This window comes from Haliotis rufescens, unplaced genomic scaffold, assembly GCF_023055435.1.
Source record: "Haliotis rufescens isolate VD_foot unplaced genomic scaffold, xgHalRufe1.0.p SCAF_35, whole genome shotgun sequence".
Lineage (NCBI taxonomy): Eukaryota > Metazoa > Mollusca > Gastropoda > Lepetellida > Haliotidae > Haliotis > Haliotis rufescens.
Window position 1 is genome coordinate 1,242,358 of NW_025964057.1, and position 25,194 is coordinate 1,267,551.

At 42.5% G+C, this 25,194-nt stretch overlaps 1 protein-coding gene across 1 annotated transcript; it reads right to left on the bottom strand.

Annotated features, from left to right (window-relative positions):
- LOC124134386 (sodium- and chloride-dependent glycine transporter 2-like) lies at positions 1 to 24,580 on the bottom strand. The gene is made up of 15 exons (XM_048381025.1): positions 24,424 to 24,580; positions 19,821 to 19,941; positions 15,292 to 15,423; positions 13,708 to 13,929; positions 12,895 to 13,060; positions 9,852 to 9,990; positions 8,897 to 9,031; positions 8,122 to 8,225; positions 7,046 to 7,170; positions 5,851 to 5,963; positions 5,399 to 5,530; positions 4,987 to 5,086; positions 3,574 to 3,674; positions 2,292 to 2,447; positions 1 to 1,251 (listed from the first exon to the last, which is right to left on the bottom strand). Exons 1-15 carry the CDS (start codon positions 24,433 to 24,435, stop codon positions 1,084 to 1,086), a joined length of 1,926 nt encoding a protein of 641 aa, XP_048236982.1. The 5' UTR covers positions 24,436 to 24,580; the 3' UTR covers positions 1 to 1,083.
- Between the last annotated feature and the right edge of the window lie 614 nt (positions 24,581 to 25,194).

Here is a 25,194-nt window from a genome sequence, read left to right on the forward strand (position 1 = left end):
TGTGCTGACAATGGCTTTTTTTACAAAATAAATTTTAGAACAATTAGACAAACAAACACAAATTACAATGTGCTTATCACGGACTTTTACAGAACATAGAAATAATCATCCACGATGAATATAAATAGTGTCACATGGTAAATTTGAAAGATGAAACATTAGATTCAGTTAGTTTTCCATTTGGATGGATGTTGCCAGGGAAGGTGGCACAGAATATTCAGGATACTGAAATATGCAAATAGACAAATGTAACCTCAAGTTAAACTAATTATATTAAAGTTGAATACATATATTTATATGTTGTATATACATAAGTGTTATTGCTTTCCTATATTTAACTCATAAAGATCACGACAGAGATGTATGTACATACATGTGCGCACTTTGACATATAGTGTGATATTACTCAACATATGATAGGGATATGTCATCCTGACTTCACACCAGAAGAACATGATATATGCATATAGCATGGGAATAAAAAGTTGAATTCAAGTTCATAAAGCGTGATGTAGATATGATAGGATATGCCCAGCCGTGAAACCTGATGTCAGCATTGTCATTTTACAATGATTCAACAGTGGCCATAAACATATGGCCTTTATATTCATGTTCCATTAGTAAGTCTGTCATGTTCCATCTTGCTCAACAAAGTCAAGGACAGTGATTTACCAAAATGTAATAGATATAAGTGTATCCCTATCATATGTTTAGAAAGTCTATATATTGAAATATGAACAAACATGAAACACGAAGCATCTGATAAAAAAATATGTTTCTAACAACCCAAACCAAACAGTCAATGAAATCCATATCCATATTTTCTCTTGTGTTGGACTATTTTCCCGTCATCGAAATCAGTTCAAGTGACATTTTACCTGTACATGGTTATTGAGAGACAATTGAGTATTTCAAAGTAAAATAAGCAAAATAGAAAATGAGCGAAAACTGAGTACATTGTGGCGAACGAGATTTTCTCAGCCCCAGTTTGTAACGTTTCCATAAATCCTCTGGTTTGGATGTTGAGTATTTCCTGAGTCCAGTATAGTCGTTTCCTACTGGTCGTCCACTGGAAGTCTTACATTACAGCTTTTCGCTGTAGAAGACTGGATTTTCCGTGCCTCCATTTGTGTAAGGCAATGGTGGCTTTTCGACAATGACGTCGTCGAAGGTTGAGGTGGTGGCGTATCTGCCGGTCCTGTCTTCAGGGTTAGCGGGTCCCCAACCTGGTGTCGCTCGGAAAGCCTTGGCCTAGATAGGGACACGGAATTGTTTCATTATACATCAAGTGAGATGAAAGACACATTGGAGAGAGCGGGTACCGTTTCATGGTATTCACTGCTTCCATACCTGTCTTTGCATGTTGACGGGTACCGGCGATAGGGTAGGCTCACCTTTTCGCCAATACCTAGTAATCTTTCTGTTTGACTGTGATTCATAAACACTAGCTCATAATACAGTCGGAATCGTACAATCGATTTCGTATAATTAAAGAAAGGGTTTTGTCGCTTTGATTAACACGCAGCTGGAATTCAGTACAAGTATGGAGGGACGGTGAAGGAGAAAGCTGCACTTTGTCAATGAATAGATGCCTTCATTAAATTGTTCTCTAAGCAAGACATCTTTTAAATACTTGGGAGAAAATTTCTTATTTTACCATTTATATAATAATAAATAGAGTCATTTCTACCATGTAATTTTTATCAACTTATCCGAAGTTAAAAGATATCAAATAATATCTATATCTGCTGTAGAAATGGACAATTTCTGAAAATTAAGACATATTGAAGGCCATTTTGAATTTAAGGCCATTTTGGATTGTTGTCACTACCAGGGGGCGCTGCATACCAGATTTGAATTGTATATGGATATATGGATACCTTGACAAGATAGTTAATCAATGATATATTGAGTATAAATTGGCATCATAAGAGATTTAAACCATGTTGGTCGCCATCTTGAATTTTCTATCACCAAGGACCGCTGCAAATTATACTTGAATTATATACAGCATTGTTGCAATTAATTCATAATACTATGGATATAAGTGTACCTTGACGAGATAATTATGATATATTGAGCATAGATTGGCATCATTTTGGCGGCCATCTTGGATTTTCTACCACCAGGAGGCGCTGCTGAGGTGGATCCATATCCAGAAGTGTTCCGAATGGTTCAATTTATAAGTGTGCAAGGTCTGGTGCTTTCAACCCAATGTGCACAATTTTCTCCTTAACCGCCCCACTAATGTACTATGTAAATCTTCCTAGAACTCCCTTGTCTGTACTCACCGGTCCGTATCGGATGACCTGAATGATCATGATGATGATGATCCAGAGGATTGGAGACACGACCATGCACCATCCTAGGCCCTGAGCCCAGTCAGGGAACACGTAGTCGCCGTAGTAGGCAGGCGTGTACTGGGTGGCCGACATCACCACGATGAACTAAAACAGAGATAAGGAACGCTTAACATCGGATACCAAACGAGATGAAGTAGGGAAACGAGAAGGGAAATTTAACATGAGATGCTAGCAGAGGAGGAGAGCTAGAACAGTGGGGACAGTTTAGCATAGGATACCAGAGGAAAAGAACTAGAGCCGTGATGACAGTTTAGCATAGGATACCAGAGGGGGGGAACTAGAGCAGTGATGACAGTTTAGCACAGGATACCAGAGGGGGGGAACAAGAGCCGTGATGACAGTTTAGCACAGGATACCAGAGGGGGAAAACTAGAGCCGTGATGACAGTTTAACAGAGGATACCAGAGGAAGAGAACTAGAGCTATGGGGACAGTTTAACAGAGGATACCAGAGGAAGAGAACTAGAGCTATGGGGACAGTTTAACTTAGGATACCGGAGGAAGAGAACTGGAGCTCTGGGGACAGTTTAACAGAGGATATCGGAGGAAGAGAACTGGAGCTGTGGGGATAGTTTAACAGAGGATACCGGAGGAAGAGAACTAGAGCTATGGGGACAGTTTAACAGAGGATACCGGAGGAAGAGAACTGGAGCTCTGGGGACAGTTTAACAGAGGATACCGGAGGAAGAGAACTGGAGCTCTGGGGACAGTTTAACAGAGGATATCGGAGGAAGAGAACTGGAGCTGTGGGGATAGTTTAACAGAGGATACCGGAGGAAGAGAACTAGAGCTATGGGGACAGTTTAACAGAGGATACCGGAGGAAGAGAACTGGAGCTCTGGGGACAGTTTAACAGAGGATATCGGAGGAAGAGAACTGGAGCTGTGGGGATAGTTTAACAGAGGATACCGGAGGAAGAGAACTAGAGCTATGGGGACAGTTTAACAGAGGATATCGGATGAAGAGAACTGGAGCTGTGGGGACAGTTTAACAGAGGATACCAGAAGAGACCATCCAGAGCAGTGAGGACAGTTTAACATAGGAAAGCAGAATCGAGGATTTAGAACAGGCTTCTAATATTATGACACGAGTAAATCGACAAAATGCCATGAAAAAAATAAGTGTTGAGACATCGGGTGATGTGCGTCAGCTGGCATTATAAACCGAGTTAGGTTTCAGTAATTATACTGCAATGTATTTTGATTACTTACAATAATAACAACGGGCGTGAGGAAGAGCCAGTTGGCGAGCCAGTAGATATTGGGCTTACTGCCGACCATCATCTCGATGTCACACATGAAGTTCCTGAAGCCTGGGAAAAGTGAACATTAGGATTAAAACGATAAATAACATCAACTGTCAATCAATCTTTAGTCATGGTACTGATGAGGCTAAAGGCCAACAGTACATTGTCTGGGGCGTGTTACACATTCATACATTTTCTTAGTTTCATTGCATGATAAATGAACATTGATAAATGTCTCATAGTTTCTGTACAATCACATGTCATTAATTTACGAGTGAGTGAGTGAGTGAGTATGGTTTTACGCCGCTTTTAGCAATATTCCAGCAATATCACGGCGGGGGGACACCAGAAATGGGCTTCACACATTGTACCCATGTCGAGAATCGAACCTGGGTCTTCAGCGTGACGAGCGAACGCTTTAACCACTAGGCTACCCGACCGCCCCATTAATTTACGAAATGTGTTACCATTTGGGTTGTGGTAGAAACAGTTATTTAGATATTTTGCTTTAAATCATTATAAGCTGGACATGCACATACAAAGTGATACTCATCTCCAATATAATCAGTTTAACAAATCCTACAAAGTCTATGTTCTCTTGCAATACCTTCATATCTGCCTGTTCCACTACATTGATTATGTGAGACACAACGAAATCAAGAAAGAGCGGTTCTATACTTATGTAAATTGGCACCTAATAGATAAGGTTCTATTATAATAGTAGTCTTAAAAGTAGTGTAGTAATTTGCTTTTCTAGAACTGGACAAGGAACCATGCCATTTATGGATGTACATATCTTTTGAGGTATGTGTCAAACGGGTGAAGAAATGCTGTGGCATATCTACATGTTGCTGTAACCAAATATAATAACATTCGTAGAACATGTTTTATACTTTTGATTTCCAATATTTTGTCAACTGTCAATATTGGAGGATCACGTTCTGTTCAATGTCTCTTTGAATAGTATGTCATTGTAATGTGAGAGTGCAAAGCAACACTGCACAGCATGCACATGGACAGACAAAGGATCCTATTGTCATCGATTCGGGAGTTCAAATCCACCTCAAACAGATCCTGACATCCACGAGAGTTACATCTGTGCCACTTTTTCCACAACGGTGCTGTATATTCAAAACAAGAAAACTACTAAATTCTGAAACTCACCGACGTCATTCATGAGTTACATTTGCCTGATAATGTACAGTTGCCCTCAAAATGTCGAGAGTGTCATGTCTGATGCATTGAACTACAGACGCATTCAGTGGAACAGTCTAGTTATTAAACAGGTATTTCCCAGGGTGAAACTGAGTACTTCATAAACGCGTCTAGGGGAGTCCGATGCCTAACAATGTTCATACGATTACTTGACGTCACTCACCATAGACGTACATGATGCATATAATCTCGGCCAGAGCCACCAGCATCAGGTTGTAGCTGCCAGAGTACCAGTCCATCAGTTGTAGCATGTAAATACCACCCTACAGGAAAAGAGAATATATATAGTGCATGAAATGGACTTGTCCGACATTGCCGGGGTCAGATTCTCACTATTCTTAATATTAAAATAAGAGTAAATATTTTTATTTTACCATCATCCTTAAAGAGGCAGTGCAAAGTCATATCTCATGTGAGAAATAAAACACTTGTGGCCGTCCTTTATCGTACAGTAAAACACTGCAGGGATGAATAAAACACTCGGGGCCTCCCTGCAGTATTTTATTGTACAATAAACAACTCCCACTCATCGTTTTTCAAAAATATAAACATAGAATCAGTGAGTTTGGCCGTACCTTTGTGACTTGAGGCAGCCCCAGGAGGAAACCGATGAGGCAGCAGAAGAGGGTGAAGAGTGCCTTGTGTTTCCGGAGGTATTTCGGGAAGACGTCGGAGATACCACTGATGACAGTCTCCATCATGACGAACTGTATATAAAGAGGGTTGGTGAGCAATATTCCTGCTGTACCATGACAGAGAATACAAGGAAAAGGTTTCACAGAGTGTACTAATGTTAGGAATGGAACCTGGGAGTTGTGTGTGTCCAGCGACCACTTTATGTACTTGGCTACCCTACTGCACAACGGTATCTGAGGTACATGACGAACATGCAAGTAACGTTGCACTCTCAGCACCTACAAGACATGTACTTTTCAACATAGAAAGGGCAGTTGTAAATAGTATGAAATATATCAATATGCCAATATATCGGAGTACATTTTAAGCAAGTGATGGCGACGTGTCCTACCTGGCTGTCAAGGCCCAGCGTCAGCAACATGAAGAAGAACATGAAGGCCCAAATAGAAGACACCGGAAGTTGTGCAATGCCTTCTGGGTAGGCAATAAACGCTAAGCCGGGACCTATTTCAAAGGAAATAAAAGTTTCAATATAAACACTCCACACCGAATAGAAAAATAGGACCTTTCGCTAAGTGAGTGAGTTAGTCAATGCAGCTTTTAATAGTGTTTCCGTTATGACAGATATGTTTAAGACGTTCACCACTTTGAAGACACACACGATTCACGATTAGTGCTGTGAAACCAAGAATCATGATCAGGGAACCCACGATCAGAGGATCCTGGTACACATTAGGGACGCAACTCTGCACATCAAATTGCGGTGCCTAAGACGGCTGGGCCATCATCCATCTGCCCCCTCTTCACGTGAAGGAGAGGATGAGCGTGTGTTTGTTAACTGCTTTGTTGTGTGTTGACTATCGTGCTGTGTGTTGACTTGAATAGTATGTGTTCATTGATGTTGTGGAATGTATCTGTCGCCCTTGCGTATTTAGAATTACACTAAGCATTTTCTGCAATGTGTCATGTATATTGTTATCCTGTAAATTCGGACGGGGTCATATCTATGCAAATCGTCCAGATAAATCGAATCCCATAAAAGTCGAAATCTCCCAGTACTTTTACATTGTCCAGCAGGACAGTGTTCGTCCGGCATGGCAGCGTTCCTGACTAACGGGGCACGGAATAACGAGGTTCCAATGTAGAAGTAATGGTGAGTAGAATACTTTAGGTCTGTGCCATAATAAACCTCTCCTGTACATGTTGGTGAGGTGAGGTGAAACGTCGCGTCCAAGATTATTGCACTTTTATAGCGACGTGCATGGACGTGTATGTGTGTGTGGCTGCTTGTACTAGTCCGAACTGATGCCAATACCATGCCTCAGTTGAACATGAATACCCCACTCAGACACAGTATACTGACCCTGAGCCAACCAGTCCTTGTTTTTGCCCCTTAATGCCGAGCGTCAGACAGGGTAACAACAAGTACCATCTTTTAACGTCTTTTGGTATGACGCGGCCGGGGATCGAACCCCGGACCTTCCGCTCTCCGGACGGACGCTATACCACTAGACCACGGAGGCGGCCAGTATATGATGTACACGAACACAATGTGAATACTTCTATGGCAAAGGTGCACAAATTACCTGAGTCAACAACACTCTCCACAGGTCTGTTAGTGATGTGAGCCATGAACCCAAGCAGGGAGAAGATGGCGAACCCGGCAAAGATGCTTGTTCCACAGTTGATCAGCGCTACGATAACAGCATCCCTGTAAAGTCATCCCGGGATCATGTCAATACTAAACATTACTATGGGTAGAAGGTTCATGTCAATACTAAACATAACCATGGGTAGGAGGGTCATGTCAATACTAAACATTACCATGGGTAGAAGATTCATGTCAATACTAAACATTACCATGGGTAGAAGGTTCATGTCAATACTAAACATTACCATGGGTAGAAGGTTCATGTCAATACTAAACATTACCATGGGTAGAAGGTTCATGTCAATACTAAACATTACCATGGGGAGAAGGTTCATGTCAATACTAAACATTACCATGGGTAGAAGGTTCATGTCAATACTAAACATTACTATGGGTAGAAGGTTCATGTCAATACTAAACATTACCATGGGTAGAAGGTTCATGTCAATACTAAACATTACCATGGGTAGAAGGTTCATGTCAATACTAAACATAACCATGGGTAGTAGGTTCATGTCAATACTAAACATTACCATTGGTAGAAGGTTCATATCAATACTAAACATTACCATGGGTAGAAGGTTCATGCCAATACTAAACATTACCATGGGGAGGAGGTTCATGTCAATACTAAACATTACCATGGGGAGGAGGGTCATGTCAATACTAAACATTACCATGGGTAGAAGGTTTTATGTCAATACTAAACATTACCATGGGTAGAAGGTTCATGTCAATACTAAACATAACCATGGGTAGAAGGTTCATGTCAATACTAAACATTACCATGGGTAGAAGGTTCATGTCAATACTAAACATTACCATGGGTAGAAGGTTCATGTCAATACTAAACATAACCATGGGTAAAGGGTCATGTCAATACTAAACATTACCATGGGTAGAAGGTTCATGTCAATACTAAACATTACCATGGGTAGAAGGGTCATGTCAATACTAAACATTACCATGGGTAGAAGGGTCAGTGTGGGAGGGACTCGAACCAGCACTCACCGTTGGCAATTGTTCTTGAACTTGTTGTAGCTGGACATGGTGAGCAGACCGCCCCATGCTGGCCCAAGAGAGTAGAAGATCTGGCTGGCAGCGTCTCCCCATACCTACACGCAAAGACAAACAAACAAACAGAGTTCAAACAATCCAGTGATTGATATTGTGAACACCGATCGTCAGTGCTCGATGACACGCCCCCAGCAAAGTAACAGAGCCATTAAGTAGTCTCTTGCAACCAGCATGGTTGACCAATTCTAGCCCCGAGTCCCAAAACCATAGGTATTATTGTTCTGTACAGCCCATCTCCCAACTCATTCAGTCATGTCAATTATTGATTGCGGTGGAATGCTTAAACTGCTCATTGAAGACATGAGGGAAGAAATCCGTGCCAATTCTCATACAAGTACAGGTCGTTTCAGTCCTGTGTTATGTAAGACAAGTTTAAACAGTAACTATGAACTGGTGATTGCTCCATATACGATCTATACGTAATAATGCAGCAAAAGTATGACCTCATGAACAGCTGCAAGCTTCCTATATTCTGCTGATGTGAAGAATCAACCGTGGTGTCAGATGTTTACCTTCAGACTTATTATGGATTAAATCTTGGAGTTATCTAAAGACTATGGATTACGACGTGGAGTGACATACAGACGGATTAAGAGGTGGGGTTACATATAGACGACAGATAGAAACGGGGCGAACCTACAGGTTACTGATCAATACGTAGGCACATCACGCAGAGTTGTACACAATCCTGAATGGACGAAATACTCACCTTAGCGTTCTTCAGCTTCTCGGGGACAGGGATCATGTAGAACGCGATTCCCTTTTCATAGCCAGGCAGGGTGAGACCTCGGATCAGAAGGACGATGAGGATGACGTAGGGGAAGGTGGCGGTGAAGTACACGACCTGGAACACATGCATGGGTGGGTGAATGCTGATTTACGCCGCACTAATGCTTTGATTGGCATTTAGAGTTTTGTTGAATTTGAAACACGAAGGTTGTTTTAGGGCTAGCAACTTCTATTTTGTCACGATCTATTTTTGCTACTTCTTGTCCCTTCATCGATTGGCCCTGTCGTCAAAGGCGCCGCAATACTCTGTGCAGAGTTGCCTCCCTTGGGCACGCCAGAAACCTATGATCGTGGGTACTAATCCCGGTTCGCCGCGATCACGTTTGTAGGTATGTTTGCACCACACCCAAGCTCGTGGGTTTCACCAACGTAACACAAGTCCTGCATCACTTCGGGCTTTCCTCCCACATTAAGCTGACACGCCTTGATATAACTGGAATGCTGTTAGAAGCGGCGTTAAACTCAACTCACTCACTCACCCTTTTCCTTCATGAGTATAAAGAGGTCAGTGAATGAGCTCGTGAATAATGAAAGAGAACCTGTGAAAATAAGATGACTGTGATATCAATGTGAGTTAGTGAGCGTTACGCTTTGAACTGTATTTGGTGTATCACGGCGGGTCTGCTTAATGTGGGAGGAAATCCCATAGTGACGAAGATCGCGATCGATGTGTATAGCAAAAACCTACGAGCACAGATGTGGTGCTCATAAACCAAGGATCATAATCAGGGTGAATTTGGGATTCGAACAAAAGATCTGGATTTTAACGCTGCTGAACGACTTGCTGTGGGTGCAGTGATTGGAGGGGAAATTGAGAGAAAGTGTGACGGTTAGCGGACATGTAGTGACGTCACAACAGTCAGGCAACACTCTACCTTGCCCGATGACTTGACTCCCTTCATCAGACAGAAGAAGATGAGGAGCCAGGCGAAGAACAGCGTAACGGCGTTCTTCAAACTGAAGCCGCCCATATCTTCAAAGCCATCAGCTTCGTGGACACGGAGAACATAACGCCTGCAAGAGGAATGTAAAGTATGACCCACTGTATTATAACAGGCCGTTTATAACGTGCATATTTCCACCACACAGGGGCATGCTGAAACTCTATTATTACCCCGGTCACTGGATCAGTGTGCACTCAAGAATCATTCTCAGCTCCCTGGGGATCACACAACCCAAGCTGCCTGTTAGGCGTAAAAAGGTTAACAACCACATCCTACCGGGTACCCATTCTATGCTGAGTGAACAGAGGCACATTTAGAAAAATATCACTTGCCCAAGGATACATGGGTTACATGTGCTTCAGTGTGGGGCAGGACCGAAGCCCAAGACACACTCAAGAGCCAGGCTGCTGAAACGCGGTCACCCATCCAAGGACTCACCGCGACCGACGTTGTGTAACTTCACCTGATTTATCACTTGTGCGCTACGCACAGAACCACGTGCCTCCCCTACGCTTATAAGAACATCAGGTCAGTTTAGATAAATTGCCACCACAGACAAAAAACAAACTGCAAATCCGGACAAACTAGCTCTGAAGAGTTATCCCCCTTTAGCTACTGAAATGCGATCAACGTGCACAGTATATATAAACAGAGACAACAAATGTTTGCCTCGTTGAAAACTCATCATTTCCCCATGATTCATCTACGAATAAGTCATTAATGTAACCTGCGCCTGAGGTTGCAACTGTGTCTATCTCTGTTCCTACAACCCCTATTCAACCTGGGAACTGGGACTGTAAGCACTCTAGTTGTTACAGCGTTCGTCACATCGAAGGCCCGGGTTCGATTCCCCACATGGGTATAATTTCTGGTGTCCCCCACCGTAACATAGCTGGATTGTTGCTAAAAGCGGCGTAAAACTATCAGCACTCATTCATTCACTCACTCGACAGATGATTTCCGTGGTTACCACCCCTCAATAATTACTATCTACAATCTGTGTTCATGTTACTAATATGACTGACTCACTGCGCAAGGAAAGAAGTATCGATTCTCTAAATTAAATAGAGTGAAATGTACATAACTCGGATTCCGTCAACCCTCTTCATCGTCCCAAAAGAATCCTTTGCGGGTTCGTTAATTTTCGTCTGCTCGACTATTAACTTCGCGTATCACGTCATTGACACGATAACATCCGGTGAGTTCGAACGTCATAAGCTACCTCCCGTATCTAAACATCTGTTTCCCGTGAGAAAGGTATTAGTGATACATCATTTCGTTCACAATGTTTACTCAAATTTAGCAGTAACAGAAACACCTAGTATAAGGGTAGGAAATTTGAAGCGCGCGTAAAATCTCTACCACGACCACGAATGACAGTTATTTAAGTCGCATCAGCTGAGATCACCTGCAATTTGAGGTGGTGGTGGAATGGGGTTTCACGTCGCGTCCAAGATTATTGCACTTATATAGCGACGTGCTAGGACTGATGCCGATTTCTAGTGCTAGCACACTGAGATACCATGCCGCAGTTTAACATGAATATCCCGCTCAGACACAGTATACTGACTCCGAGCCGACCAGTCCTTGTTTTAGCCCCTTAATGCCGAGCGCCAGACAGGGTAACAACAAGTACCATCTTTTAACGTCTTTTGGTATGACGCGGCTTTGGATCGAACCCCGAACCTTCCGCTCTCCGGGCGGACGCTCTACCGTTAGACCACGGAGGCGGTCACCTGTAATGTGAAGATTTGAAGGACGCAAGTGTTCGAAAACAGTTGGGAAGGAGGTCGTGTTCCTGTGTCATATATGTGCCAGTTCACAGATAATATATTACCATGCCTGAATACATGAGTGTAGATATTTTAGATTCACAAGAATCCGTATCCACAACAAAGGAATAACGCCAACATTACCGACAAAATGGAGACTTTCCAGTCACTAAAAGTACATAATACATTCTTATTCCAGCACGTTTTGATGGTAATTCAGACAGTCATCACACTAAGAACAAAGTCATAAGTAGATATTTCCAAAAGATACATACACTTCGAGATGAAAATAAAGAAAAGGTATGCTTAACGGTTTTTTAGGTGTGTGTATCATATGAAATCTTTGTGTAGCAAGCCGATGTATACACATTCGAAATAAAACTGCTAACAAAAAGTAATTAAGCTTCGCAGCTTAAGTATTTAGCCTGGCGAAAAGACCCGTTTCTTCACATTTTCCGAGTAGACGTTATGTACAATGTGGTCACGAGAGAAATAACCTGACTACGAACAAGAGACCCGTGAAGATCCGGGTTAGAATAGGTCTTCAGCAACCCATGCTTGCCGTAAAAGGCGACTGTGCTTGTCGTAAAAGGCGACTAACAGGATCGGGTGGTCAGGCTCGCTGACTTGGTTGATGCATGTCATCGATCCCAACTGCGTGGATCTATGCTCGTGTCAACCACTGGATTGTCTGGTCCAGACTTGATTATTTACAGACCGCCGACATATAGCTGGAATATTGCTGAGTGCGGCGTTAAACAACAAACCAACCCGCGAACCAACAAACAAGAATTAAACATCACAGATGCTTTCCTTTTTATCGATGTTGTGCCGCGTGAGGTGATGCCACAGAAAGAAAGCCTCATCATATGCTACTGATCCGGAAACTCACAAAATCTTGGTCAGAAACAAGTTTTGACCATTTTGGATCGCGAAAGACCTCACATTTATATCAGATATCCTCATTTATATCACAGCAGTGATGAGATAATGAAATTGTCTGTAGTCAGATTATAAAAGGGACATCAAGTTTAGTTGATGAAGATTTCCATGTATGTCCAGAATTACACAGTTGCAGAATCCTATACCCAGCGAATCAAAGCATTGCTTTTTGTATATCTGTATCAGAGATAAAGTGTATGTAGAATTCGGATGGACATATAGGCATGAACTTATAACACAATAACACAAGTAATTCTTACTCCCAGTATTCTGCACTAGCCGTGGTGTACTTGATCATGCAGTTCTTGGTGACGTCGTTCTGTATCATGGTGGAGTTGAGCTGAGTAATGTTGGTCAAGCTGGTGTTGTAGACGGCGGAGATGTTTTGGAGGAGGTTTTCTACACATGGCTTCTTGTAGATCTCATCTGTAGTAAGAAAACATCTAAGCAATGTGTTCATGGGAACCTATGCTTTAGCTTCCGTAAACTGGCAAGGTGAAGAATTCCGGTTTCAACACACACCGCCATCATTATTCAATATTCGTGAGTGAGTGAGTGAGTATGGTTTTACGCCGCTTTTAGCAATATTCCAGCAGTATCACGGCGGGGGACACCAGAAATGGGATTTACACATTGAACCCATGTCGGGAATCGAACCTGGGTCTTCGGCGTGTCGAGCGAACACTTTAACCACTAGGCTACCCGACCGCCCCCCCCCCCCCCCCCCCCCCGGATAATTGGACCACATCATGATTTCTAAGTACTTCATTAAATATGCTTCGTTGGCTTTATCATATTTCAAACTGCATTACCTGAATTACTGGATCGAATCATTTCATAGATATATAGAAACAAATGTTTGCCTCGTTGAAAACTCATCATTTCCCCATGATTCATCTACGAATAAGTCATTAATGTAACCTGCGCCTGATGTTGCAACTGTGTCTATCTCTGTTCCTACAACCCCTATTTAACCTGTTTGGGGACTTGGACTGTAGGCACCCCGGTGGTTACATCGTTCGTCACATCGAAGGCCCGGGTTCGATTCCCCAGAATATCATTTAGTCCTTTACCAAACAACGTCATGGTCTTGTTGCCCTCGTCCATGGTGTCCAGAGCAGGGTAGGGCTCCTTCCTGCACGCCATGGTGTTCCACGTGTTGTTACACGTCTCCCAGGGAACAGTGTCGTCGAGGTTGACGAAGCTGACAAACATGTAGTAGATGGAGTACATGATGATGACGTTGTAGTAGATGCATACCATGCCGCTGATGGTGAGCATGCCGAACCCAATACCTGTGAGGGAAATCAGTGGGCAGGTGAGTAAAGAGACTGGCAACATGTTTAAACTGTATTAATTGGATGATGGTTTCCAAATTGAAGCGCAAAAGTTAACCTAGAAAGCTCTTAATGCTAAATTCTGGAGTAAGTAAATTACCATGCAGGATCCATAAACAATCAATAAATATTTGAACGCATAGTTTTAAGCACACACTCGAGACGGGTAATACAATGGGTCAGATAGGTAACTGCAGCAATAGGTCACAACCCCGATAATAGGCCAGTGCACTGAGGAATTTCCAGAATGTAATCACTGTCGAATGTCTTGTGACTGGCCTGTCTCCTTGGCCTGTTAAATAGTGTTGGAAGCTGGCAGAAATTCGGTGTTTTCAGATCGGTATCCAATCCGCACTTGGCAAGTAGGGGAGACACAAGTCAGGTGGTAAATGTGCTCAGTTCGCCTGTGTCGCACTCATATAGGTACATCCAGCTTCCTTGAAACTTTCACATCCTCATCCGATCAAGCTTGGCACGTTTCTCTGATCACAATTCCTGTTCAAATATGGTCACTTTTCAAATCCGCACTCGACCTTTTACTAGCGCTTCAATCATTTGTTGCCACTGACACTCTTGACAAAACAATAATCTCGTCTGCCATATAACAACGGCAACATGTACATACAAAAGTTATAACTCGCAAAAGAAAAAAGACTGTTCCAAGTCTAGCAATACAACAAAGCGGCACAGTTGTACAGAACATTAAAAACAAGCATTTAAAAATATGTAGTGACAGTATTAGTATTAGTATTAATAGTAGTGGTAGTAGCAGTAGTAGTAGTAGTAGTAGTAGTAGAAGTAGTAGTAGTAGTAGTAGTAGTAGTAGTTGTTGTTGTAGTAGTAGCAGCAGTAGTAGTAGTAGTAGTAGTAGTAGTAGTAGTAGTAGTAGTAGTAGAAGTAGTAGTAGTAGTAGTAGTAGAAGTAGTAGTAGTAGTAGTAGTAGTAGTAGTAGTAGTAGTAGTAGCAGCAGTAGTAGTAGTAGTAGCAGTAGTAAAAGTGGCAGTAGTAGTAGTGGCAGTAGTAGTAGTGGTAGTAGTAGTAGTAGTAGCAGTAGTAGTAGTAGTTGTTGTAGTAGTAGTAGTAGTAGTTGTTGTAGTAGTAGTAGTAGCAGCAGCAGTAGTAGTAGTAGTAGTAGTAGTAGTAGCAGTAGTAATAGTGGTAGTAGTAGTAGTAGTAGTAGTAGTAGCAGCAGCAGCAGCAGCAGCAGCAGCAGCAGCAGCAGCAGCAGCAGCAGCAGCAGTAGTAGTAGTAGTAGTAGTAGTAGTAGTAGTTGTTGTTGTTGTTGTTGTAGTAGTAGTAGTAGTAGTACATTTAACTCACCTGTAAAGGCAGGGCTGATCTTCCATACCGTGATAGGGCCTTCAGAGGCGAACTGCCCCAGGGCGAGCTCCAGGTAGAACAGTGGGAGTCCAGCCAGGACCAACATGATGAGGTAGGGGATGAGGAAGGTGGCTGGAACAGATGACTACAGTCACACCGGGTACACTTGACTACACCCGACTACAGGTGACTACATCCGACTCCACCAACTACACCCGACTACACCTTGCTACACCCGACAACACCCAACTTCAACCGACTACACCTGACTACACCCGACTACACCCAACTACACCTTGCTACACCCGACTCCACCAACTACACCCGACAACACCCAACTACAACCGACTACACCCGACTACACCCGACTACACCCGACTACACCCAACTACATCCGGCTACACCTGACTACACCCGACTACACTACATGGCTACACCCAACTACACCAAGCTAAACCCAACATACATGGCTACACCCAACTACACCAAGCTAAACCCGACATACATGGCTACACCCAACAACACCTAGCTACACCCGACTACACCCGACTACACCCGACTACACCCGACTACACCCGACTACACCCGACTACACCTTGCTACACCCAACTACACCCGACTAGACCTGACACACCTGGCTACATCCAACCAAACCCGGCTACACCCGACTACACCCGACTACACCCGACTACACCTTGCTACACCCAACTACACCCGACTAGACCTGACACACCTGGCTACATCCAAACCCGGCTACACCCAACTAAACCCGACTACACCCAACTAGGCCCGACAACACCAAGCTACACCCAGCTACACCCAGCTACACCCAGCTACACCCGACGTACATGGCTACACCCAACAACATCCAGCTACACCCGACATACATGGCTGCACCCAACTACACCCAGCTAAACCCTACTCGGATATCTCCAAGTGCTGTTTATGGTGACATTAATTGTTGGTTTCAATTTCATGTCAAGTGTCAAGTGTCCTGCGAACTCACTTGACTCCTAAAAGTCCTTTGTGTGAGACAAAATACCCCCACAATAATCTCGGTGGCATATATACGTCAGGGTTCGTGGAAATAATAAAGACTGGACGTAGTCTCAATCTCAGTGAGTATTTCCTACATGGGGATGCCATCTCAGTGTATATAACCAACATTGCGGATACCATCTCAGTGTATATATCCTACATTGGATGCCATCTCAGTGTATATATCCTACATTGGATGCCATCTCAGTGTATATATCCTACATTGGATACCATCTCAGTGTATATATCCTACATTGGATGTCATCTCAGTGTATATATCCTACATTGGATGCCATCTCAGTGTATATATCCTACATTGGATGCCATCTCAGTGTATATATCCTACATTGGATGTCATCTCAGTGTATATATCTTACATTGGATGCCATCTCAGTGTATATATCCTACATTGGATGCCATCTCAGTGTATATATCCTACATAGGTTACCATCTTAGTGTATATATCCTACATTGGATGTCATCTCAGTGTATTTATCCTACATTGGATACCATCTCAGTGTATATATCCTACATTGGATACCATCTCAGTGTATATATATCCTACATTGGATGCCATCTCAGTGTAATGTTATCTCAGTATATATATCCTACATGGGGATGCTATCTCAGTGTATATATCCACTCCATATATATGGAGTGTTCGTCCTTAGACGTGGTGATTTAAGACTTGTTTTATACCGCTAGTTTCCCTTCATCGCACGTTGGATTGAGCTGGACTGGAGTTTTATAGTTTTAGTTTTAGTTTTATTTCAACCTCAAATGAATTCACAGGTGTCACACATGGCGACACACATTTAGATCTTTCGAGGGGAGAGATTTACAGATAATGGACCCATTTGCCACGTGCAAATGTCCATAAACATCTGACGTTTTGTACCTCGGCACGACGTACCCGTCACGCAACACCCACTGCAACACCATCACGAAGTACTCGAGGAGATGTTGATGAGAATCTCGTTCATGTTTGACCCAACTCTCTATTAGGTGTCCGTCACTATACTTGAGTGTATCCATGTTTGACCCAACTCTATCAGGTGCCCGTCACTATACTCGAGTGTATCCATGTTTGACCCAACTCTATCAGGTGTCCGTCACTATACTCGAGTGTATCCATGTTTGACCCAACTCTATCAGGTGTCCGTCACTATACTCGAGTGTATCCATGTTTGACCCAACTCTACCAGGTGTCCGTCACTATACTCGAAGGTATCCATGTTTGACCCAACTCACTATCAGGTGTCCGTCACTATACTCCACTGTATCCATGTTTGACCCAACTCTATCAGGTGTCCATCACTATACTCGGGTGTACCCATGTTTGACCCAACTCTCTGTCAGGTGTCCGTCACTATACTCGAGTGTATCCATGTTTGACCCAACTCTCTGTCAGGTGTCCGTCACTATACTCGGGTGTATCCATGTTTTGTCCCAACTCTATCAGGTGTCCGTCACTATACTCGAGTGTATCCATGTTTGACCCAACTCTCTGTCAGGTGTCCGTCACTATACTCGGGTGTATCCATGTTTGACCCAACTCTCTGTCAGGTGTCCGTCACTATACTCGAGTGTATCCATGTTTGACCCAACTCACTATCAGGTGCCCGTCACTATACTCCACTGTATCCATGTTTGACCCAACTCACTATCAGGTGTCCGTCACTATACTCGAGTGTATTCATGTTTGACCCAACTCACTATCAGGTGCCCGTCACTATACTCGAGTGTATCCATGTTTGACCCAACTCACTATCAGGTGTCCGTCACTATACTCGAGTGTATCCATGTTTGACCCAACTCACTATCAGGTGCCCGTCACTATACTCGAGTGTATCCATGTTTGACCCAACTCTGTCAGGTGTCCGTCACTATACTCGGGTGTATCCATGTTTGACCCAACTCTATCAGGTGTCCGTCACTATACTCGAGTGTATCCATGTTTGACCCAACTCTGTCAGGTGTCCGTCACTATACTCGGGTGTATCCATGTTTGACCCAACTCTATCAGGTGTCCGTCACTATACTTGAGTGTATCCATGTTTGACCCAACTCTATCAGGTGTCCGTCACTTTTCTCGAGTGTATCCATGTTTGACCCAACTCTGTCAGGTGTCCGTCACTATACTCGGGTGTATCCATGTTTGACCCAACTCTATCAGGTGTCCGTCACTATACTTGAGTGTATCCATGTTTGACCCAACTCTATCAGGTGCCCGTCACTATACTCGAGTGTATCCATGTTTGACCCAACTCTATCAGGTGTCCGTCACTATACTTGAGTGTATCCATGTTTGACCCAACTCACTATCAGGTGTCCGTCACTATACTCGAGTGTATCCATGTTTGACCCAACTCTACCAGGTGTCCGTCACTATACTCGAGTGTATCCATGTTTGACCCAACTCTGTCAGGTGTCCGTCACTATACTCGAGTGTATCCGTGTGTTTGACAAAAGGGTCGGGTAGCAAGCAGAATATCCACAATGAATCTGTTAGCTTTCATCATCTTCATCTTCATCTTCAAATATGTCGGAATGTAGGTCGGTGATGGGACTGTGGGGATACCACGAATCTGTACTTTAAAAACCAGTAGTATTTTGTAAGCAGTAAAACTGACTGAGAGAGAATTTTGATGTTTTAAACCCCTCCCTTTTAAAAATGTTAGATCCGTCCTTGCCAGCCATCACGAGACCAAACCCTCGTTACATAGAACTTGTTAGTTTTCAGGGTGGAACCTACAAGTGTAGCAGAAAAACAGCTGCTTACACCTGAAAGCACATTTTTACACCTAAAAAATAAGTAGACCTCAATTTACCATCTATGCAGTAAATTGTGAATGCAATCTCTACACGGTCGAACATGCTATTTATTATCTAACTAGAAAATCGGAATCTTTACTAATTTTAGTGGTAGATGGTTTATCAAAGGCGTGAGTGTGATGTCTCTTTGTTGACACGATACATGCTGTTTATATAGACGGTGAACGAAGATTGAAAGGCTATGTTAGATCATCAGGACATACCAATGCGGATTTGTGACAAAATAATAGCCTATTACTGCAGGGTATGAAACTCCCAAAAATTTCAGCCAGACCACAGGACTGGCTAGCTGAAATACTTGCCAGCCCTGACCAAAACCTGCCTGCCCACTATAATCATATGTTTCTCAGGATAAGCTAACGGGGTTTCTTTTTGGTTACATTTTATCATTCATCTTTACATGTGAATTAATGCTTATCATCGGGAAATATTTAGAATATTTTCACATATGAAATATAACCCGACCGTCGGGCAGGGGGATTTGAAAATCTGGCAGCCCGAGTTGAAATCAACCCGTCTCGGACGGTCGGGCAGGCAGGTATTTCGAACACTGGTAATACTATTAGTAGTCTTCAAGTGACATTTGTCTGTTTCAGATGAGTCCGAAGTGACAGTTTGGACAGCCATTGGGTACAACTAGCTGGCTCCACACCTACCTCCTCCATTCCTGTAGCACAGATAAGGGAACCTCCACACATTGCCGAGACCGACAGCGAACCCTATACAGGACAGCATGAAGTCCATCTTCCGGCTCCAGTTGCCGCGCTCTTCCGTCTCCTGGCAACAACAGAGGATGGGTGAAAGAGTGGGGAAATAGGATCTGTATCAGTGAGTGAATGAGAGAGTAAATGAGTATGTGATGATGTGTTGAGGGGGACGGGGGAGGGGGTGTAATTACGACGTGGTATCCTGGTAACACTGGTGATGAAGTGATGAAGACATGATTGGCATGTACATGATCTTAATTCTTTCAAAAGAATCAAAGTATACAAATACGAATAAAGGACTTAAAATCTAAAGCAACCCTTCCTTCATACAACTTGCTACTACAACCTCTAAAATGTCACCTAAAGATACTGTAAGTGAGTATATTGACCAGGCATATATAATCCACATAATTAATAATAAACATGTCATTCCAAAATGAGTCAGTGAGTTGTGTTTAACGCCGCCTATAACATTATTTCAATTATATCACGGCGTTTCAGCTTAATGTGGGAGGAAAGCCCGAACTGACACAGGTCTCTGACGTTTACCACTTCGGTGAAACCCACGAGCACGGGTATGGTACTGACAAACCTAGAAACACAACCGGGGCGAATCTGAATTCGAACCCCACAAGCATAGGTTTCTGGCGTGCCAAAGGGACGCAACTCTGCTCCCTCCCTGTAGGAGAGCCTAATGGTTGAACCTTCCTCTTTCCCCGAGTCCAGGATTTGATTTCGAATATTGATATATGTTTGTGTGTGAAGCCACTTCTTGTCAGAGAGTCATCCAGTCGACCTAGCATTGGGACCAAGTAATGGGCACTGAGCATCGGCTCTTCCCGTGAATCTAGTTTAGACCAATTTGTGTATGGCCAAAGTAACTGGGCCAGACGAATTAAAAAGCTACAACTATTTGTAGTAATCAGTAGTTCAGTTGTTTGATCGTGAATTAGGTTAATTACTAAATGTTATCAGTCAGTGAATGTAAAACAGAAACTCATATATTAGTAACTTCACGAACGACTCAGATGTTAAGTGACTTCACGAACTGACTAGCCGTATTAGTAGCTTCACGAAATGACTGACAGGTTTTGTAATTTCATGAAATGAATGATTTCAGTCTGGCTTAGGCCACCTTATGATGCGCCGTATTATAGCGCAACGGAAACTGTTTACCTGTAGATGTAAGGGTTAACAGCATTTTTATATGTTTAGGTATGTCTGACTTTCGAAAAAAAAGTCATATTAATAAGCCCGGCACATTTGAGAAGGACGGAGCTGCTATTGTGACGTAGAATTATAGAGTGTTGTCAACTGTGACAGGACGGGAAACTGAGGTTTAGAAATTGTTGATAATGGTACAGCTACGTGGATTATGTAAGCAAGTTGTTAAACGAGTTGTCGTGACGAGATCGCTTAAAAACACAACCTTGTTTTGGTGGGTCGTACAATAATACATTTACTCTGATGAACGGGTTGTCCTCGAGGTGTTCTCATACTGGTATCATGATCGTAAATAAAAGAAATATAAAAGAAATGTCTTCTCTCATGCGAGCATATTTGATATTGAAAAACATTATTTATTGTGACAACGCTCATTTGATTGTGAGCAAACCTGCGTCAGTATGCGGAGCATTGAATGTATCATGTATAGGATTCAATGGGAAGGCCGTAAACCACAACAAAGTCAATTGAAAAGGCAAAGGCCATTCCACAGTGACCAATTTAGCGTGAGACCAGATCCTATGTTTCGCCTGCCAGTAAAAGAACACACGAAACCACTGACAGCTATGTACCCCTGTTGTTGCCTGGATGATTGTTATACGTAGATCGACTTACATTTTAACGCTGAGCGCATTGTGTTCACTTGGCTATGCATGGCTTTTCAAGATGGGTCATAAGATGGGTAAACAACTTTCCAAATCCTTAAAGGTAGCCATCGAGCGGACATTTCAAGCGCTGCTTATCTCACACCGAGGCTTATATGATTGTGCTATTTTAGCGTCACGGAATTTGTTGGTAAGGCCAAACTGGTAAATTTAACACTTAGTTTTCTGCACGTAAGGTCTAAGGGGTAATTTCGTGCAGAAAGAGAATTCTGAGATGTTTATAGATCACGTGTTACTTCAGATCTTCACGTCACTAGTTATAGTTGGATGGCTTCCTTTATCCTTTAAGTGCGCACCTGACCAGGCTGTTCTAGACACAAGGCGGTTAATGTACGAGAAGTTTGCATGTTAAAACATATAACGTTGTATATTTGCATGGAGTCAAATTGTCTTTTATGTTCATCATGCTGCATGTGTCTTGTCCCTTTCCTGGGTTATTTGCACAAGAAAAAAGCTATCACTAATTAACGTTGTCATTGTCATTTCAAAGGGAATGTAGGTATTCACCAGATTAACTCGCCCGCTTCCCTTTATGCATGGTACAAGTGGACACCCATAGCAATCAGCCATTATATATATTTCTTGAACTGGGAAGATGTTGAGAGGCAAACTCCGGTACTTTGAGGCATTTTTTTACATCAGGTTTTAACAGAGAAATGGACTGGTGACTTGGTTGAGTTTGGTCAGTGGCCCGAATGATATAATCGCAGACACCACAACTCGCCATTCTGTGACCCGTCACTTAAGTAACAGCAGAGCAACCCCACCCCCGCACCACACACCTCATATAGACTTCCTGACCTTATTAGCAGTAATTAAATGGCATCCGTTTATTTGTTTTGGTTTGTTTTTTTTTGTTTTGTTTTGTTTGGTTTTGTTTGGTTTGGTTTGGTTTGGTTTGGTTTGGTTTGGTTTGTTTTGGTTTGTTTTGTTTTGTTTTGTTTTGTTTTGTTTTTTGGGGGGTTGCTTGTGTCAAAAAATGAACGAACGCACATTTCATGGTTTCTGGCTCATTGTAGTAAAACATGTGCCAAATAATCAGCGCATACACTGACAGGTATTCTCCTAAAATGCATCTGCAAATATTGCATACAGCTAAGGTATTGTCACGTCACTGTATACTGAGTCCGTCGCCACGACGGTAAATACTTTATGACCTTGCTGTTCCCTGCCATCTCCACATCTGGAGAAAGTTTATTTGTGTGTCACGCGTCACATAAGCTGTGTATATATATGATAAATGGATATATAATTTGAATGTAACGCCCAGCCATAAGGCTAATGAGACACAATACAATAATAGATACATAAGAAGCCTGTTGTCAGGACTGTACGGAACAGTCTTATACATGGTATTATACATAACATAAGGGTCACCATGCCTCTTACTCTATATTTAATCTGTTACGGCGACAGTCAAGGATGACTGTCTCTCGCGTTGACATTTCCACACCGTATGGCTGCAACCCTTTTAAAATCGGGTTGTCTACAAACTCATTATAATCAGGTCTCCGTGCTCGCTACCGTTGCATAATGAAAAGTTCTGCGGATATCCCAGTACATGCCAGAACGATTTTTCATCGACAGTCAGGGCGTCAGTACCACATAGCGAAAGTGAAACTCCGAATGTGTTTTCTAATCATGTAAGCTCGGAAAGGTCATGGGGCAGGCAATCCGAACGACAACACGGACTGTACGGACTGTATGTGTATCTCTCGGTTCTATCACGGACTTGTATAGGTCCGTGGTTCTATGAGATACACATTTGAAACTGAAGACTTCCATAGCCCGTGAGAAATACTGCCATACAATCTCGGCCATCTATCAGACATTCCAGAATTTTCTTTTGTTCAGTTTTCAAATTTTAAATCGAGAACTTTGTCAAAACAGTTTCCAAAGCGTCATCTGGAAATGGAAATCGCCATTTGAAACTAGAGTCGTAAATCTCGATAAAGCTGCTTCCCGACTGGCTAATGTCGACATAATGTCAGTGATTTCATTGGTCGGCCAAAGTTGAAGAATGATCACTCTGACGTGACACGAAATGGAATGTCCTGAGATTTATGGTGTAGCCTAGCGAGATCTAAGATCTGATTTTAAATGAGATTGGGTGTGTCTATCAACAGGTTTACTGTTCTCTGTCATCGTGTCGTGAGAAGGGAAGCGGGCTTGTATATATAAGTTCTTCTTCTATCTTCCAAATTAGAATATTTTATCAGAAGAAATCCATTTTGACCATAAGATGATCGCAGTGACTATGTTGTCCTCAAACCGACATCGCCCTGCTGGCGTTGTGTTTTGTCTAGATTGATGAGTTCATTTTTTTGTAAATTGAGAAATTATTTATTATGATTATTACTTGAATTTATCTCTCAGATAGTTTTTATTTTAACAAAATCTTTATTCGGTCAAAGCGAGATTTCTGATTTGGATTAAAAATTCAACTTTTAATTGTACTGAAACTCACTGTACTGTACACAGCAAAAAGAGGATTATAGATTATCTACACAACTTTTTCGTTCTCTTTGTGTCATTATTTCTTTTAAAACAGAACATGATCAATCTCATGTAACACCAAAAGAATAAAAAAAATCATTGTATTTTCCAAATATTCCTATTATGAGGTATTTCATCAAATATGTATTACTAAATGATAGACCTACCTGCCCAGCCATGGTGAGATTCGGTAACAATCCTCTGTTCGCTGTGATGTCCGTCCTGCCCCCTCCGCTACGGGATCCAGTGTGATGAGAGAGTTCCGCCGATGTAAGCGTGTATACACTCCAATGCACACACCTCGCCTGGGTCCCCGGGTCGTGGAACTGAGACCGGGTTGGTGATCACTCAGAAACGTGCATATTCATTATTGGAGGCGGCTACAGCCTGCTGTTAGCACGAGTTCAATGGCCGATATGACAGGCTATAGTGTGCTGAGTTTCTGTAAATCAAAGTGGCATACCCCTTTTTATAATCCCCAGAAGTATCTGCCTATAGCATGTTCAGTTTACGACCAGATCATAAAGTCATAAAGAGGTCTGCAAGTGCATGAACATTGATAGTTGTTTTTGGGAGTATCGTTATCAGTTGTTGAGGCGACTATGCTTCTCGTAAGAGGCAACTAACGGGATCGGGATAGCTGTAATATTGCTGAGTGCGGCGTTAAACAACAAACCAACCAACCAACTTATCAGTTGTTGACATGATCGATATAACTTTTTGTTGAATTGGATGTACGTAAAAAGGCATTTCAAAATATTTATTTCTTAGATGGATGGTCGTGTTGTGGGCAGACTCACAGAAAATGAAACTCATCTTCAATCACATTTAAACCACATTGCTCACATATTCTCAATTCGCTGGCTCTGTTTCTATGTCTGCGAATTCCATGTTTTTCATACAATAACATCATATAATAACATTTTCTTGGTAATCTA

Coding starts and splice junctions, on each gene's coding strand:
- LOC124134386 (XM_048381025.1), bottom strand. Junction 7,171..8,121: donor TTCAAGAACAATTGCCAACG/GTGAGTGCTGGT, acceptor ATGACTTTACAG/GGATGCTGTTATCGTAGCGC. Junction 3,675..4,986: donor ATGCATCATGTACGTCTATG/GTGAGTGACGTC, acceptor CACTTTTCCCAG/GCTTCAGGAACTTCATGTGT.